Genomic DNA, 19,952 nt, shown 5'->3' with positions numbered 1-19,952 from the left:
ATAAGGCGACTGTAACATCCGCCCTTTCCAAATACTCGTATAGGGTGTATGGTTTGTCTGTATAATATATTGAATTAGTTTTTTCTAACATATGATGCGTTCTGCTCCATGGATTACGTTCCAAGAAGGTCCTCTTAATCAATCAAGATTCATATTCATTGTACGATTTAATAAATTTACTGAATTTAGCTACACACTTAATTCTTTAGAACGTTGTTTACAAATATGTTAACGAGAACACTCTCAATATACATCAGCTACTTGACTTAGACTAATTAATTTAAATGTTGCGGCCAAGTTTTATGCTCTTGACGTTTCTCGATTAAGTTACCAATTAGAATAAAATAACAGTAGTTTCTATATACGGACCATTGTAAACAGATTACATAATAAAATAAAGAATCGTTTTAAATCCCAGATGGAAGTTCACTTTTAAATGCGAAATAATTAATAATTATTCTTGGAAGCAAATAAGCACTAACTTTAATTTCATTCATTTGCTGTTTTCCTTCATTACTAGATTTAGATAAATGTAAGGAAACAACAAGTCCCTTTATACGTTCCAGAAAAAATGGCTTAGATTTAATTCTAATTTGGAAGGAATGAATGCTAAGACTTTGGATATAAATCTTTTGAAGTGTCTGGACATAGTTCAGTGCCGCCTTTCAATTCTGTAGAAAATTAAATTCTGTCTCTTAAGAAAAGAATAAAAATATGAAAATTTGTTTTTGAAGAAATTTATAGTAAGTACCCTCGCTTTCTTTATCCATATAACTTTTCAAATAAAAGGATGCTGCTGTTGGCAACCGCCGTTGATTCCCCTACCGCATGCGCATGATAAGCAAGTTCTCTGCTGCGTAATACTTATACTTAGTTAATACGCAGTTAGCCAAAGTCAATGGTGAGTATTGCATGTAAGCGAGAAGTGCTATGCGCTGTGTAACATCATGTTTCTACTCTGCTGTTCAACGTCTTCATAGTTTAAATAAATATTTTTCATGTATATGGAAGACGTCATTTTATTCTTCAAAGGTTGTGGGCCCAGATAGCGCTTAACTGTGCAGTTCAACTACCATTGTTAAATTATTTCGGCAAGCCAAGCTGCGTCGATTGAAATGAAAATGACGACGACTAATGAAGTGTCAATTGAAAAGCTAAACAAGGACAACTTTGATACGTGGAAGTTGCAAATGGAAGCAATACTGATTAAAAATGATCATTGGGACTACGTAACTGGGAAAATTCCGAAACCAGAACCTGGTGATGAAGAATTTGCTAAATGGAAAACTACTGACCAAAACGCACCAGCGGATATAATCCTATCCATCTTACCCAGTGAACTTCCACAAGTAAAGAATTGTGTAACATCTCACGAACTGTGGAGTAAATTGCATTCTATTTACGAATCGAAGGGACCAGCTAGAAAGGCCACAATTCTAAAAAAAAATTGCTTTTTACAAAAATGGGTGATTCTAAACAAATGAATGATCATCTAAATTATTTTTTCATTCTTGTGGACAAACTGAAAGAAATGGAAATAATATATGGAATATGGAGGTTCCACAGTTGCTTTTATATAGCATACAGGACTCTTATAAAAGCTTTCGAATAGCCATCGAATCTTGCTATGAACTGCCTCCTCCAGAAATGCTGAAAATTAAACTGTTGGAAGAAGCTAACGCTCGCAAAAATAAAGATTCATCGTTTTCTGAACCACAACATGCGATCTATTCAAAAGATCGGGAGTATACTCAACGACCGGTTCCTAAACCGAAACCAGATAAGTCTGCAAACCGAACACAATATCCAGTTAACTACAGATGCAACTTCTGCCATATCTATGGGCATAGAGCATCGGGATGTAGAAAGAAAAGTAAAGAAACTAAAAGCAAACGCCTCAGTGAAACTGCGATGTCTGCGGAAAATCAGAATTCCTTGGAGCAAGAAAAAGCCGTATCATGCACAAATAGTAACTCTAAAGACATTTTTTGTCTGGATAGTGGTGCAACATCGCATATGTGTAACAGCAAGGAACTGTTTCGGTAAATTCACGAGGTAGGTGATACTTATGTTAAATTAGCTGCTGATAAAATAGTTAAAGCTATTGGAAAAGGAACTGTGAAATTTAAAGTTCGCATAGGTTCTAAAACTGAAAATATCAAACTCAAAAATGTATTGTGTGTACCTGATTTGAAAATTAATTTAATCTCAGTGTCTAAAGTAACTGATAATCTTTCATTAATTTTCAAAGAAAAATGTGCTCAAATAATTAATTCTAATAACTAAACAGTAATTTTAGCTAAACGCGAAAATGATCTTTATTTTGTCATGCCAATATTTGAATATGTATCAATTGCTAAAGAAATAGATCATTGGCATATAAAATTTGGCCATTTAAATGAAAACGATCTTAAAAAACTTCAAATAAATAACATGGTTAGAGATCTTTCTTTTTCTCAAAATGACTCTCTTTCTACTTGTAAGGTATGCATTCAGGGTAAACAAACCGTAACCCCCTTCCCAAAGAATCTGAATATAGAAGTACTGAATTGTTAAATCTAATTCATTCTGATTTGTGTGGTCCCATGAAAACCGAATCAATAGGTAGATCATTTTATTTCGCAACATTTATCGATGATAAATCTCGATATGTTCGTGTTTATTTTCTGAAATCTAAGGATGAGGTCAAAGAAGCTTTCAGAAATTTTAAAGCATCTTTTGAAAATAAACTTAATTTTAAAATCAGAATCCTGCGAACCGATAACTGGCTAGAATATTTAGGGAAAGACTTTAATAAATTTCTTAATGATGCTGGAATAAAACACGAAATGAGCACTCCTTACACGCCAGCCCAGAATGGCGTCGCAGAAAGATTAAATCACACTTTAGTTTCAATGGCGCGATGTTTGTTATTGCAATCCAATCTGCCTCAGAAATTCTGGGCCGAAGCCGTCAATACGGCTGCTTACATTCGAAATCGCTGCCCAATGCGAGGTTTCAAAAACGAAATAAAAACACCTTACGAAGTGATGTTTGGCAGAGTACCAGCTGTCTCTCACTTCAGACAGCCAAAAAGCATTTTCGCTAAATAAAAGGCCAGGAATAGGCAAATTTGATATTTGATCTAAATATCAAATTTCATATCTAATATCAAATATCAATTATCAAGAGTTTGACAGTGTGTTTGTAATGTAAATGAATTCCCTTCCATTGCGAAGCGCATATGTTAGACGGCTCCCCCGGGGTCGACGCAGAGAACTCTGTGAGGCTACTGGCTAGGATCTGTACTTAGGCAGTCTCTCCTACGGGGGTATAATATCATTGAATTTGGCGGTTCCACATGCCCAGGAGGAGATACCTCAGGACTAACGCTGTTGGCCTGCCTGGGTGGGTCGGTATGAGCATGGAGGTAGGAAGTAACTACCCTTTCCTACCTCCATGGGCATGAGTCACGGAGCAGTAGGCTCTGTAGCTCGGTCACAGCTCAGTGTGGGACGGCACCGTAGTTTGCTAGGTAATGACCCATTGTGAACTGCAGAACGCGTAGTACTGGTAGGGAGCATTTGAAACGACCAGTCAAGATCTCCATGGTGACAGTTTCCCTCCACGGAGAAACCTGAGAACCGGGACCCCGCGGGCCCAGGCGGTAGCCGTGTTTATGGAGATCATTTTTAAAGTCTGCCACCCAGGACTGGGTCCCCGGAGTGGTAGCATGATTAGCGTATATTCTACTTTTGAGAAATCAAATTTCTGGTATCCAGCCCCTTGCCTTATATGGAGGTTCCACAGTTGGTACCAGACGTGCAATGTCAAAAGACGGGGCACGTATTTTGTTATTATTACTATTACATGTTAGATGGATGCATCAAAGGTGAAGACTGTGAGAGCGCCTCAGTGCTGTGATTTTGCGGGAAGCTAGCAGATGTCTAAAAGAGCAAATAATTTCCCGTCCATCGTCAGCAATGTGACAGATGATGTGGATTGCTGTGTAGCTGCCATATATCGTTTGTAGGTGAAATATAGGGACAACGAAGCCTTCAAATTTTGCCTACTAAGGGCTCCAAACTGGATATGAATCTTGGCTTTTCGGATTCATAAGCATGTACGAAGCCTGTACTACAGCGTTCGTAAACCTGTACTACAACCACTATACCAAAAGTGATCTTAATCCATTAATAAGTGAAATGTACAGGAAAATTATCACAAGCTTTCATCCTAGGGAATTATCTTGGTGTAAACCACCACAATATTATGAAGAATACGCCTGAGGCGTAAGTCAGCGACACTATTTTAATATATACAGTGCGCAATTCTCGATAATTTGTCGGGTGAGAGAGAAGACGTCGTGACTTCCTGACGTAACTATAGAGGTGTATACTGTAACGTATGAACTCAGTAACGAAATAAGTATTGAGTGTCCATTAGTAAACAGAAGGAGAAAGGTAAATGGATAGATAGATTGGCACCATTGAATCCCATGTTATCCAAGGAAAATGAAGCTTCATTTCACTGATTGAAAATCTTTTATGAGTACGGTTAGATTTTTTTCAAATGGCTGGATACTTCCAACTAAATGAATTTGTCACTAATGGTTAATGCCTATCAGCCTTTAGCAGTTTTATCACCGAGAATATTCCTCACTATCACCCACAAAGGGCAAGTGATTTTGGACTCTCCAGAACGGAGACGTCCCGGCCCAGGTTTGATGAAGAACACCCTGGGAGACTGATCAAGCCTTCTCTTCTGTCTTTTATCAAAGCTCACAAATCACATTTTTGACTCACGTTTTGAAAACCCCTATGTTACATACCTTCAAACTATACACTTAAAAACACCTAAGCCTTCTACGTGATTCTAACCCGAGATCAAATATACAGCTGATCAGAAGCGTTAACAACTATACCGATTAGGGCAGCTGTACGAATCATGAATCAGATTTATATTTTCTGAATAAATTTTCAAAAACGGCTGTTCAGCTTACTTCAACCTATTTATTAGTACTGCAATTAAGTTTCCATACGTGGGCTCATTAAAGCAGATATTCTTTTTTTACTATGACACTTCTGGAAATTCAGTAAACACGAACAAAGGTTTGCACAACATTATAGTTCCATCATCATTTTCGATAATTCTAGTCAAAGGAATTTCATGCAATAGTTAAGCGTTCTATGGCTTATAGTTAAGCGTTTTATGGATTATTCTATGCATCACTGAAAATCATCATGCCTCCAACTATTCGCAAATAGACTTTGTTGCTTAATACAATTCCTCGTTAGGGGTATTTTGCTATTAACTTAACCAATACTCCACCGAGCTTTACGAGTTAATTTTCCAATTTACTCATGCATATGAAAACGGAGAATTTGATGGAATCCATTTAGATGCATTTCATTTTGTAAATGAGCTGTAGTCTACCTTGGGCAAAAGCAGGCGTTACGTGAGAACACATTTAATAAATCATGCATTTAAAAGATATATAAATGGCTCTAAAAGACAGTAATAGGCGGTTTGTATTGAAAGCTATTGCGCTATTAATAGTGTAAGGTCTGCTGGCGTTTTATATATTTTGACTCAAATTATATGAATAAATTCCTCTGGATTTCGTCGATTGAAAATATCTTAATTCATGGTAACTTAAATCCCGTTTTCCATTGTTAAGAATAGTTTTAAAATTAAAAAAAAAATGTTTTTTGATGTTCTTATTGATAACACTAGATGCTTAATATTCGAGGGAAATAATTATTGACTCAAGATACTGACTGATACTGACTCCACTGACTTTCGGGCCCAGCAGCGCTCGAGCGGTAAAGTCGCTAAACACTGGTAGTTCGTTCCGGGGATCCAATCCTAGAGCACGAGCTGGCTGCATGAGCGTTTTCTTGGTTTTCCCTATGCGTAACGTGCATATGAGACAGTTTCCCTTAGAAAATCCTCCATGAAATTATTCCTCCCCTTACGCAGATAGCCCTTGTGTGCTTTGCCATATTTAAATAAGCCAAACAAATACGATCCGAAACCAAACCTAAATCCGAATTCGTTGGAGGACTTTCTAATGGAAACTAGCCGTATCCATGTTATACAGGTGGAAAGCTACGGAAAACGCCCATGCAGACAGTTCCCCTGCCTGTAATTGAATCCAGGTTGAACTACTAGTACTGAAAGTACTAAAGATGAACTTTACGACCTTAAAGTTCCTTAAAGAGTAATATGAAAAATTTAAAGAAAAAACTTTACTTCTTATTAAAAGATTTTAAGTGACATAAAATTTGAAACATTGTTTTCCGTTAAAAAAAAAAAAATTGAAAATATAGTTCATAAAAATTAACTTGCATTTTTTTATACAAATGAAGTTTGATAAATGAAACACAGAATTAAAATTTTAAATTTTGGGAGTCATTTTAGGAAATTAACATTGCAGTGTCATTTTATGAAATTAAGCTTGCAGATTTTAACAGGTGTTTCAGTGTCAAATAACCATGAATCAGTAGCTCAACTGGTAAACCACTTTAGTCATGCGCACTAAGCAGCATTTACTTACCACGGTGTGAGATGTTAGAAGCATCCAGGACCTATTAATAATAGTTTGTCTATGATAATTAACCAGGCGCATTTGCTTTGCCCAGAATTATCGAGAGTTAGTTTCGGGACTTTTGTTTGCAGCTTACCTATTATCTGTATACTGCAGGAGACTATGAGAATTTTAGAGATATAATAGATCAGAGTTTCTTAAACTATAGGTCGTGACTCCAAATGGGTTGCAAATTGAAATTTTGGGGTCGCGAAAAGTCTGAACAGTCGAATTTAGAGAAATTGTGTTCAAACGACCTTTAAAGCAATTATTAGTTGATATTAACGAGATTAGACTTTTAAAGATATTACATTAATTGATATTAATGCGATTGATTACCTATTATATAAAGTGCAAAAGGAGTTTGTAAAATTATTTAGCGTTTCAAACTTAAAACTTGAGTTTTCACAAAAATCCTTAATGAATTCTGGATCGGAGTTAGAACTAGATTTCTCACTATTTCTGAAATGGCATAAATGTTCTTCTCTCATTCAGCACATCATATTTTTATAAAATTACTTTTCAGCTTCAACGCTAATTAAAACCAAATGTCCTTTAACGTTGAAACATGTTGAAGGTGCATTATGTCCAGTAGTGTCAAATATCAAACCAACATTTAATTTGTTATGCAGTAGAAAACAGACGCATCTGTCTCATCAGAATTTTTTTTTTAAATTTTTGCTTGCTTAAAATAAATTCTAAAACTACTTCTTTTTATATGTATATTGTTTGCCAAAGAAGTAAATTATTTACCGGAGTATATTTATTTTCATATCTTTATTTTATATTTAATATCTGGGGTCGGGAAAAAAATTTCAGTAATAAAAAGGGGTCGATAGTGAAAAAAGTTTACAAAGCCCTGCGCTAGATGATGCATACTAAAACACTGTGGCAGTCAAGGTCACTGCGAGGTAATACGCAGATAATACGAGATGATGCTCAGGTAATACGAGATGATCGAGCATGAAATTTCAAAAATTGCATTATCTTTATGATAACTGGCTTCTGTTGGATGTCGATAAAAATCATTTTCTAAAGTTTTCATTTAAAACTTTTTTTTTTTTTTTTTAGTTTGGATTCAAAAGATTCGAATGACAAAAAAATAATAAATTTCCAGTTTTTACAACTCAAACGTTTTTCAAGATTTTCGTGATGAGATTCCAGTACTCGAATGTCCCCCTGCTAAAATAATATGTTTACTATTACCTTTTTAATTTGTGAAACTGTATTTTTAACTTTTTTAATTTTGTAATTTAATTAATTTAAGAGTTTCAGTTCGAAGATAAAAATTTATGGGTAAAATATCTACCATTAATTACACTATTTCATTTCGAAATGCATGTTCAGATTTAATATCCACGCATTTACTCTATCCTTTAACATTTTCATCATTATTTAAAGTTCGGATTGGCTTACTTGTTTATGACAAAGCACTGGAGGGCTATCTATCGAGGAAAGGTATGCCTACGTGAAGAACTTTCTAAGGGAAACTGACCCGTATGCAGATTACGCATGAGTAAAATCACGGAAGTGCCATGTATCTGGCCCGTTTACTGGGATCCGAACCCGGAACCAAACTACCAGTGTTCAGCGACTTTATCGCTCAGCCAGTGCTGCTCTTCATATGGGCCGTTCACACTGAGACGTATCGGAGCTAACGGACACATCCAACACAATCGACACAGCTGATCAGCTTGGGGGAAAAATAGTATTTTGTCACAAGGGACCCGGTAGAAATATCTGAACTTCACGCAGAACGGAGCTAATACGGCACATTGAATCGACCAATCATGTTGTGTAGCAAATTAACGTAATTAATCTAATTTCAGCTATCAAAATTTAATGTATTAATTATTCTAAATTTTATGCTACACAACATGTAAGTGTCAAAGCGTCGAAGAAAGAAGTTCTCGCTTTACTTAAGTAAGGCTATTGTTAGCGCTGTAGTATTCAACTTGTCATGGGGGAAGGAAAAGCATTCCAGGAGAAATTCTTAGATACGGGCGTTTTCGATGTTTGGGGAATTGGAGATTTTGCCCTCTTTCGATGCGAAAGAGTTAGTTTGAGACTACTTTCATAATTATACTTTCAACAGAATTTAAGTTATAGCCTTTTAATTAACGTAAAACTTACAAAACCCATTGTTTGGCTTAAAAGGGGGAGGAATTCACTTTTAACGAAAAAATGTGCGTTCTTTTGGACTTGAAACAAGTCATTTTGAGGGAGCGGGTATGGTTGCCATATTTTTACAAGTGCAGGTGTTTAGGCGGGGCCTTTGCTTGGCGCGTGTTTGGCGAGAATTGAGTTTCGCTTTTAGTTCAACGTTTTGGAAATAGTAGAAATTTTGCATGGCTTAAGGCAGGAGTTTTCGGCAACTGGTTTTTTTCACCTTTTCGGGAGGGGGTTTAACCAAGGTGGCTGTCCTGTCATATCTAAAAGGGGTTGTTTTCATGGAGGTAGGAAAGGTAGGAGGTAGGAGGTTACTTCCTACCTCCATGGTTGTTTTCGCGGGAATTCCTTCTTCTTGCCCCTCGCTCCTTCGTGTGACTTCCACTTTTGGAAGAGCTTTTTTTTGCTTGACCTCTGCTCCCTGAGGCTCACCTAATGATTGTCAAAGTAGCGGATTCTCGTGGCCTTCGGCCCGAGAATTTTTTTTCTGCGTCTGTTCGCAGGTCAAGCCTCGTGATGAGGTTAAAAGATTTATTTTACTTGCCTAAACCTTGATACTAGCTTAATTTCGATCCACTAATTTTTCAACATGTCATCAAAAGTACTTCCAAGCATTGGTCTAACCGCGTTGAAGAAAATAGCTAACACACCATTCCCAACGTAACGTGAAGATCCTCATGTAGTGCCATAAATTTCGCGTTCCTCGGAGTTCAAAGAACTTTTCATCTTAAACGCTGCTTCTAGAAGTACCTTTCATCTTAAACGTTGTTTAAGACTCACTTCAGCTTCGATTTTCGTTAATATACGATAATTATACGTTAATATAATTATATATATAATTTCGTTAATATCTCGTATACTCAGGGATCATCTGAGAGTCATCTTAATGGAAGTATGGTTCTACTTAACTGATCTTGCTGTGACTACTACACTTTTTGAGGGATGTGCCTCCTCCAGTCACCATCGCCTTCCAGAAGTGTTCTCGCCTGCTTCTTGTTAAATGTTAATGCCACTTTCCAGAACTGTTCCCGCCTGCTTCTTGTTAAATGTTAATGCCTCTTGCTATTATCCAATTCTTCCGATTAAGCTTCAGCTAAGTAATATGGAGAAGAGTTTACTTCGGTCTACAATCTGTTACCAGAACTAATCACCCCGGCATCCTTAGAATTGTTCCTATCCCCAGCTGGAGTCCGGATACTTTTCAGATAAGCTTAGTTAATATCCAATATTTAATCCCTGTCATCATTTAACTGATAAATTCAGTATTCTTCACTTATGCTGATTAATTATTAATTTAATCTTTCTTATGTTAGTTCAACTTCTGTTTCCTGGCATTTTGGTCACTGTTGAGTTAGGCTGAGTTAAATGTGTTTTTCTAAGTAATTTGTTGAGAGGATAATAGTTAAGAATAAAAATAACATTGAGTAATTTAAAGCTGTGCAATATAAAGTTAATAACCTTATATCCAATCCGGTTGCGTGCAATTAATTGTTCCGGTAATTTTCATTGCAAAGATTTCTGCTTAAGATAATATATATATATATATATATATATATATATATATATATATCTGTACTGTAACTTATACCCGGTTATCCTAGCATTATTATGGTAATTGAAAAATGTGCAATAATTTAAGTATTTTGTTTTGAAATCTGAAAATGTTCTTTAATACCAGTGTTAATAACTAGTGTTTTAAAAAAAAAGGAAATGGTTACATTGTTTGTCTAGGAAATTGTTAATTGGTTTTTATAATCTTTTTTTCTCCTCGGGGCGGGTATGTTTTTCTGTTATTTTAACTGATTATAATAGCCTTATCATGCTCTAAAATATTTGACATATTGTATGCAATACTGCTTTGGAAAAAAATATATATATTTAAATTCATATTTTTATTTTGAATTTTAGCACTTTGATTATTGAGTCTAACTATGCAATTTATTTAAAAAATTATAATTTTTCTTTGAATTATTTAAGTGCATGTTTTTATTTTATATTAGGGTATTTACTTATTGACTGTCGCTAGTGGACGCTCCCAGTAAGTGTAAATGCGTTAGGTTAGATAGATCCGTGTTGCAATTACCAGTTACCTCCGCTACAGTCGTTGAGTACTGTGAACGGCGCTTATCAGAGCTAAAGGGCCGTTCCCACTGGGGTTTATCTGAGCTAAGAGACAACTGACGTAGCCGACCCATCTCCCAAATCAGTTTTTTTTTTTTTCCATATAGCAGCAATTTCAAAAATCTGAACTGCAGGCGGCATTGTGGAGGTACATGGAACACACATGGACAAATGGAACTGACTCCGCTCGTTCAGATAAACCCCAGCAGGAACAAAGACTGTTCCCACTGGGGATTATCTGAGCTAAGAGAGTTAGTTCCATGTGCCGACTAGCTCCGCTATGCCTGCAGTTCAGATTTTTCAACTTACTGCCCTATGGAAAAAACTGGTTTTGGAGATGGGTCTGCTACGTCAGTTGTCTCCGTTAGCTCAGATAGACCCCAGTGGGAACGGCCCTATATACATTCAAGGCAATTATTTAGGACCTTCTCCCAAAAGAAACTGATTCGCTACTACGATTTCTGGTTAGTTAGTTCTAGAATATATAGTGTGTATTCTTTGATTAGCTGATTCTAAATTCAGCTCTCTGATTAGTTACATTTTAGTTTATTCTCTAGAGTAAAGAAGTCTCTTAAACTAAGTAAACAAGTAGGAAATTGAAAATAATAATAAAAAGATTTATTCTCTGAAATTGAGCAACTTTTTAAGAGAATTCGTTATTTCTTAAGTTTTATGTCATCATTAATGATATTTGGTTCTACTTTCGAAAGTATATTATATATAGCTTGATGTGTGCAAGTATGTAATTCTTTATGTAAAATGTGAGCTGGTAATAAGAAAATGTTTTATAATAGAATCTAGAGAATTTTATGTGAAACAAATGCGACTTTATTGCATACAAAATTCCGACATGTATAATTATCTTAAATTATAAATAATAAACGAAAAAAAAGTCTAAAAGGTTTCAGATTTTAATGGTCTCCCAAAAGGATTTGTTAAGGTTTCTTACACTCCTGCTAAACTCGCAGTTTATCAATCTGTTGTCATAATCACGCCTATTAACCCATTTTTTTAAGTATTTTTAGAATTAATATTAAACATAACTTTTTGTCGCATTTACGCCATGTACAATTAAACATTGTAGAGTTCCTCACTTTGTAATCCTAAGTTATTGTTGGAAGTGAAGAATCTTAAAAACTGATAAGCGAATAATCGCTTGAGTTCGTGTGACAGGAAACAATAAGATAAAAGGGTAAAGCTCTTTATTATTCCAACTAAAGTTTAACAAAACTCCGTCTTGGAGTATACAATGAAGCCGACACTTGGGCTTTGAACTTAGGAGACTAAGACTAATATTAAACTAATCTAAACTAAAGAGGTATAGCCGAAGCTGTCAAAACAGAGTTGGTTTCTTAACGTTAATATACTGCGAAGCCATCAAGGGCCTAAAGTACGGCCGAGCGTGATAATAGCTTACGAGAGAGTAGCCTAAAAAGGCGGACGCGTGCAGACAGAATATCTGGTATCTCTAATTAAGACAGAAGAACTTCGGGGTTAAATACCGCTCTTCCTCATTATGTATTCAGAAGTGATTCTAAAACTACGTTCTGGCCGGAAGTGGTAAGTTGAAGTTAAGAATCGACAGGAAAGGAACTTTAACTCAAAATTTAACTGTTAATAAAATTAACATAACCCTTATAATATCAAAATTATAAAAATTCAAAAAAAGGGGGTTAGCGGCATGCGTTTATCATTCCCGATGCAGCGCTAAGTGGCTAAGTGGTGCCATACACTTTTTTCCTAGCCTTTTCCCAGTTTATCATAGCAATGGTAAGCTTTCTTACTAAGATAGCTTTAGCTAACTTTGTCTTTTTTTATTAACATTGTGTGTATCTACTTTATTTATCAAATACCACGTTCTTGTCGCTTACCCGACATATAAATTCGATTCAATAGCAAGATCACAAAATATTTGAAAACAACATATCTGATAGTCAAGTCTCGTGGTCTGGATATAATTTTTTTTTTTCCTTACAGTGTCACCACTGCTCGCTTTGAAATCTTTGAGTTTGTTAATCAGAATTCGTTAACTTTTACAAAATAGGAAATTGAGAATAAGAGAAATTCGAAATTCAAAATTTGGGGTTCCATGTGCCTGTGTTCTGTTTGAGGACTAGGTTATTCAGAATTTGATGACCGTTGCTTTTCACAATGCGAGAAGCATGCATACATTATGAAAATTCTCATTATTTAATTTCTTTAAATACAATACAGGGAGATAATATTTGGTGGCAACAATTTGTAAAGTAATACGCCGTTCATAGCGATTCAACACAAAATGTGGTTTTGAGACTGAGGTCCCATTTTCGACTGATGTCCCTTTTAGGCCAAAAATTACAATCTTAGATTGAAAGATTGAAAATATGAGTACATTTGCAGATTAAAACTTGATGCATTTTGTTGCTATATTTCTAAATTATTGAAAGTGGTAGAAAATACAAACAAAATTAGTTATCAAAACACTGTATTCTAAAACTTCGGCTTCCGAAATTAAGTATCTTTTTTAAATTAAATTAATGCTTTATGTATATTATGTATCTATTTTTGACTCTTGTCAGAGCATGTTAAATCTTGGTAAAGGATTTCAGATCATAACAGGTTTTATCATTATATAAAAGAAATAAACTTTCTTAAAGGGTTTAACTGTTTTAAGTTTTTATTAATACTTTCTAATTCAATTACTACCTTTAAATTTAAGAAAATTTTTGATTATTTTTGCATTTTATCCGGACATAATTTAGAAAAATGGCAAAGTTGATAATTCTTTCGTCTGTTCCTTGACAAACCCGCACAATCAACTATTATTTAACAGTATGTTAGTTTTGTTTTACTTTTGCATTAATTTAATTTAAATTTTTAGTCCAAAGGAGAAATTTATACAAAAGAACTATTAATTTCGTTTTGCCATTTTGCGTTGATTCACTATAAGCGTTTTTTCACTTTTCAAATTGTTGCCACCCAATTTTATCACCCACTATTATATTTAAAGAAATTAAATAATGAAGAATCTGCATAAGCGTATGTATGTTTCTCGCATTGTGATAAAACGACGGTACCTAGAGCCATCAAATTTTGAATAACGTAATCCTCCTCACAAATTTGGAATTGGTTTTATTATCAATTTCATATTGTCTAACATTTCATTTTTTTTCTTAATATTTCATTTTTGATTAATAAATTCAACGATTTCAAAGCGAGCAATAGCAACGTTGTACAGGAAAGAAAAAACATTTTTATATCCAGCGTGCGAGACTGTGTGTCGGAAATTCTTAAGATATGCTCAATTACAAATTATTTTTCGATATTGCTCTTGAACTGAATTTTGTGGTTTAAGTGCCAAAAATACGATATTTAATAAGTGAAGGTAACACACAACTCGTTAAAAAACGCCCGTTTGGACGTAATTTAAAATCTGAAAACTTTCAGATTTTATTTAATTTTTTTATTTAGTTTTCCCCCCCATTTTATTGACTTTTATTTTTTGTTTTCCTATTAGAAAATTTACCATTTTTGCTTACTGTTAATTCTATACGTTTTATCCCATTTCTAATTAATTTCTCATTAATTATTTTCGCTAAAGTTTTTCGACATTAATAATACTTACTAAGTAAATATCCTCCTGCTCCTGATCACTCTGTAACTTTTTATAAATATACGTTTAGAAGAAAAATCTTCAAATTTAAAATTTTTATGGAGGAAATGCTTACGTGTTTAGGATTTTGGTAACAAATGTATATGTACGCAAATAAGTGGTTCCAGTTTCGGAGTAATGTTAATATTTGACAAACTCCAAGTACTCGAGGTGGTACTTTAATATATAGTAGCCTCTAACGTTGATACACAATGAGGAGCAGAACTGTTTGATTAGTAACTAGGTACAGAAGTATCTGTGTCACCGGCAGCTATTGTTTAAATTCTGGATCATTTTCGAGCTGGCTGTACCCGTATCCACATTCCTTTTCCCCCTCCCAAACATTCCAACTGCTATGACGAGCGATTGTTAGCATGGCACTGATTATTTGAACGAGACGTAGATAATCATTCACTGAAGATCCAAACACGTGTAATTTTGCATAATATTACTGCTAATTATGCCTTAGGTGCTACGACATAGTTGAAGGCCGACTCAAGTCGTTCAATGTGTTAGACGTAAAGTTGAGTTATGAGCGTAAACAGCGTGTTTTACAAATAGCTATTAGAAGTGTCCGGCGAAAGACGTTCCTTGCAACAGAGTCAGTCTTAGCTGCATGAATGAGAGTTGGGGTTTAAAACGGAAAGACTATGTTGATATGGTAGCGCAGGAAACGGCTGCCGTAGTCTTTTAGGTTCAGCCTCAAATCCCGAAGAAGGTGTTGTTGTTTGTAAAAGTGTTAAATTGTAACAAGCCGCCCAGACGGTATAGCGCAGTGGTTCCCAACCTTTAGCCTCTCGCGAGCACATTTTATCCTATCGGGAACACCTTTCCAAAACATCAACACTTTTGTTAAACATATTTCCAATCTTATGTGATACATCTGAAATATTAATTTCGGCAAATAGGTTTGAAAAGAATAATAATATTGGTTGAACTTTATAGAAATCAGAGAAGCGAAGTTCAAAAGTTTTTTTCAATGCATTTAGGTTTTCCGAGTATTTCTCTGTTTCAATTGCCTTGTGGTTATTATAATGGCTTTATAAATTCTGAAAATGTCATCTGATTCATCCACAAATTTAACTTTATCTGAAAAGCAGTTACAGTCCCAATCAATTAAAAAAGGGCTTTTTCTTTTTCCTGCAGATCTTCGTTAAATTTTTTTCAGTTTAGCTGTTGTATCCGTGAGAAAATACAGATCGGATAACAAATTATTATCGTCCAGTTCTTTATAACTTTCGTTTCCGGATTCCAAACACTGCTTTACTGGCGAAAGAAGTTTTACAAATCGTTGAAGTACCTTTCCCCTGCTGAGCCATTTAATATCAGAATGAAGCAATAAATTTCCGCTATCAAGTTCATCAGTCAGCAATCAATTATTTTAAAACGTCTTGCAAGATATCTCTTATGACTATAAATGCTTACCATATTTTAACAATTAAGAAATATAAATGAACGGTTATTTTAAAAATATTTTTTGTTCATAGTACCTAATCGGGCTGGCGAGCACATACAAAACGATCGGCGAGCACAAGGTTGGGCACCGCTGGTATAATGGTTAGTGGTGGGGTAGCAACATATTTAGATTTGGAGCTTTACTTGGGGGATTGGCTCTATTCGGTCCTCTGCGGGTGGACCGGACTTAGCGGACGGAGCATCACATCGAATATAATCTTTGCGACAGGATTGGTGCTTAGTTGCTAAGGTGAGGTCGTACTTTTTATTGCCTGATCGTTATTTTTCGTCTAATGCTATCTATAAAGCCCGGAGGAGACCGCGGGGACTACGTCCGCCTGAATGGTCTCCTGGAGATCAGAAGATTTTTCCTGAAGGGGAAAGAGTTCGTCTTCGGTATTCTGTTCTGTTCTGTGGAACCGTAGGGCCTAGGTTCGAATCGCAGAGAAAGCAAGGATGCTTGTAAATGCATAGTAGTGAGGAATGAAGTTACTGAAAATATAAAGCGAACCGAAAAGCTCTCTGGAGTGGTTTGTGGTAGGGAAAGAGAAGTGTGAGACTCTAGTACCCGTCCCATAGGTTGTTATCCTTCAAAATTGGGGCGAAATTGCAAAGTCGTATTGTCACCTATTGTCTATGGTGCTCAAGATAAACACAGTGTTGCATTCCTTGCCGCAATTAACAGTTGTGATTTGGTCAGGCCAGTGAGATTAGGCACAACAAAAAGAGTAGCAACAAGTTATGTTTTCTATTCGCCATATCAAAATGAAGCCTGTTGCAATCAATAATTAGCATCAAGTAAAATATTTGCTTATGAATAATGATATACAGCAGTGATTAGAATGTAATGAACATTTCTAGAAAATCAACATTCTTGCAAATGATATTTCAAACGAAAAATTAAAGGCGGATACTGTGTTATGCAAAGATAAAAGTGAGGCTTTATTTAAACATCCTCCAATTTTAATCTATCGTAATTTTATTTAGTTAAAAAAACCGCAATAATAAAAAGAGAAATAAATACTGTATTAAAGATTAAAATAAAACTGTCAAAGAATTAGTAGTTTTCATGTAATATTGGAGTTAGCATTTTTAAAAATCTGCCGCTTAGAAAATGCTTGTGGGAAATCTCTAAACAATGGTTCCTTTTCATTTAAGTTATTGCGGTAAATATTCCTCTTATTGTTATAATAATTCTTTTAGAGAGGAATGAAATGGCAAATGCACAATGGAAATCCTTCGTATGAAATAAGCGCTTTATAAATTGCTAAACCCAATAAATGCAAAAATACTTTTTAATGTTCTTTTCCTTTTGTGTAAAAATGATATTTATTTCTATCTATTTCAAAATAATTTCCTTAGAAAAAATGACAGAATTTGTCTTTGAATTAATTGCATTTCAATCGAAGTCGCTTTTATCAAAAGCGATTCGAGTCTTCATTATGTGATTGATTCCTATCCTCAGAATACAGACTGGTATTTTTAATGGTAATATTTTCTATTATTTCTTTTTCTCAATTTCTTTCATTAATGAAAGAAATTCTCGTTTATTTACCATTATGATTCAAAGGAGCATTGTTTAAAAATAGATCTAAATTTAATTTCAACCGCTGGAAATTCTTGCGTTCCACTGTATTATAAAAGGATTTCGTACCTTAAATATTTCATAAGTTTTCGAAATGAAGTCATTATATTTTGATATTTGAAAAGCATGGCGTCAGATTAACACTGAAAATGTAATTTTCAGAAGTCTGTTAATCTGAGTGGAATAATAACTGCATCATTTTAATTAAAAAAGTACCATTTTAGAAGGATGAAATTTACATTCACTGAAGAGATCCCGAATAACAACAAATGGAGCATTTTTCAGCTTGTCAATTAGAATTTAGAGATGAATCTGTTTATCTACAGATTATATTTAACGCAAATTAAAATCCAAAAATGAAGATTAAAATTTGATGTAAATATTTGGAAATACATTTCAATTGCAATATAAAGCTCCCAAATTTAAAGCTGTGCATTTTAAAAAACAATCTTATTTCTTTTTGCTCTTAACTCTGTATTTCAAAAACAGCATCATAAATTTCTACATGTATTTTTAACTCAAAAATTCAGATTTCTTTTCGTTTTGTCAAGTCAGTGTTTGTATAAAAGAACATATGTCACATAGTATATAATAAATAGCAATCAAAGACTGTGACATTAGAGACTCGTCTGTAAGAAAAAGCAATACATTTTATTTTGTTTTATAGTTAGTGTTCAGCGATGTTTGTAAGTCTTTATAATTATCATCTTTATAATTATCATGTAATGCAATTTATATGACTATCTCGAAGGGAATATTCTTTTAATTACACAAAAATCAGTACTTTTATTGCTTTCTTTACAGATAGTGCTTATGACGCAGGTATGTAAAAAAAAATTACATTATTTTACGATTGCGATATAAAAGTGTTTGTATGAATCAGTTATCATATAATAAGAACTGTATGAATATCTCAAAATGAATGTTCTATAAGGTTAGCAAGTAATTATTCTTACGTAAAAATTCTCTTGTTGTACAGTTATATAAATTTTCTTTAGGAATATCTTAGAGTGAATATTTGCTCACGTTCTTCACATTGTGTTAAAAAAGTAATATATATATTATATAAAGCATCACGATTTGCATTCTGTTAATTTCGTTGTCTGTGTAAACAGAGCAGTTTGTTTTAAAATAATTCAAATTCGTATTTATGATCTTGTATTAAATAAATAAATAAATAAATAAAATCTGAAAGGTTTCAGATTTTAAATTACATCCAAAGGGGCGTTTTTTAAACGTTTTTGTATTAGCAAAAGGTAATTTATTTATTAAATATGTTCTTTGTACTTAAACCATAAAATTCAGTTCAGTAGCAATGTCGCAAAATAATTTTAAAATGAGCCTATCTTTAGAATTTCCGATACACAGTGCCGTAAAATATGAAATCGATCATAAAACAAATTCCAAATTTCAAATTTGGTTTTCACATGCCCATATTCGTAGATTACGTCATTCAAAATTCGATGGCTCTAATGTACCGTTATTTTATCACAATGCGAGAAAGAGACATACATTTATGCAGATTTTTCATTATTTAATTTCTTCAAATATAATGCAAGATTCTAATATTTGGTCGCAACAGTTTGAAAAGTGAAACGGACATTTATAGTGATTCAACACAAAATAGCAAAACGAATAGTCCTTCAGGGAAAGGGGCTTTGTCCCTGAAGGGAAGAAATTAATTTTTAGTCCAAATTTGGACTAAAAATTAATTATATATATATAGATAAAGATATATATATAGATAAATTATATATATATAGATACAGAGAGGTTTAAATAAAATTTTGACATTCTTCTATTTTAGTTAAATTTTCAAAATATTGCAGCAAATCAACAACAGTTGACATATTTTCAACTTTGAAACTGAGATTAATCATAAGTGTTCTCTGTTTGTAGGCGAAGGATCAATGGTTGCAGGGAAGCTAAAATGGAGCGATGGCGGTTGGCGACTGCTGCCCTCTACTGGACATTTCCTGCAATTATCATCATATTATCCAACGTAACAGCATTCGGTAAGCTTCGTTTGTCATTTCCTTTATATATAAATACAAAAAAGCTCTATTGCTTTCGCATTAAGCATAATTACTTTTATGTATCAATTTGAAATAAATTATAAACTTATTAAAAATTCGTGCAGATCTTCTGTTTGTAAGCAATATAGAATTTGCGAAAATAAAAATTTACAACCAAAAATTTTGATGAATAAAAATTTTATATAATGGTTAACATTAAAAAAAAATCAGCACTAAGAGGGATTCATGAAGATAATTATTTATAGGATATCTGATATCAATTGCATGAAGGGGAAATGAACAAATTATTTCGTGTCTCAAATAGCAGAATTAAAATAACTGTTTGATATCCCGCAGGAAATACTTTTAATTAATTAAACATTTCCTCGTATAGTTTTGCATTTTACG

At 34.0% G+C, this 19,952-nt stretch overlaps 1 protein-coding gene across 2 annotated transcripts in view; it reads left to right on the top strand.

The window, feature by feature from the left end:
- Positions 1 to 19,413: 19,413 nt before the first annotated feature.
- Positions 19,414 to 19,952, top strand: part of LOC118183122 (cubilin-like) — a 501,423-nt gene continuing 500,884 nt past the window's right edge. For both annotated transcript variants that reach the window (XM_085813677.1, XM_085813679.1), the window contains exon 1: positions 19,414 to 19,544. In XM_085813677.1, the coding sequence (XP_085669803.1) occupies positions 19,460 to 19,544 (85 nt within the window). In that variant the 5' untranslated portion in view covers positions 19,414 to 19,459. The remainder of the gene's footprint in view (positions 19,545 to 19,952) is intronic.

This window comes from Stegodyphus dumicola, chromosome 3 (assembly GCF_044657685.1).
Source record: "Stegodyphus dumicola isolate Sdum_Otavi_A_Nest chromosome 3, ASM4465768v1".
Taxonomy (NCBI): domain Eukaryota; kingdom Metazoa; phylum Arthropoda; class Arachnida; order Araneae; family Eresidae; genus Stegodyphus; species Stegodyphus dumicola.
Note: the sequence above shows the minus strand (reverse complement) of the source record. Positions and strands in the feature narration are given on the sequence as shown.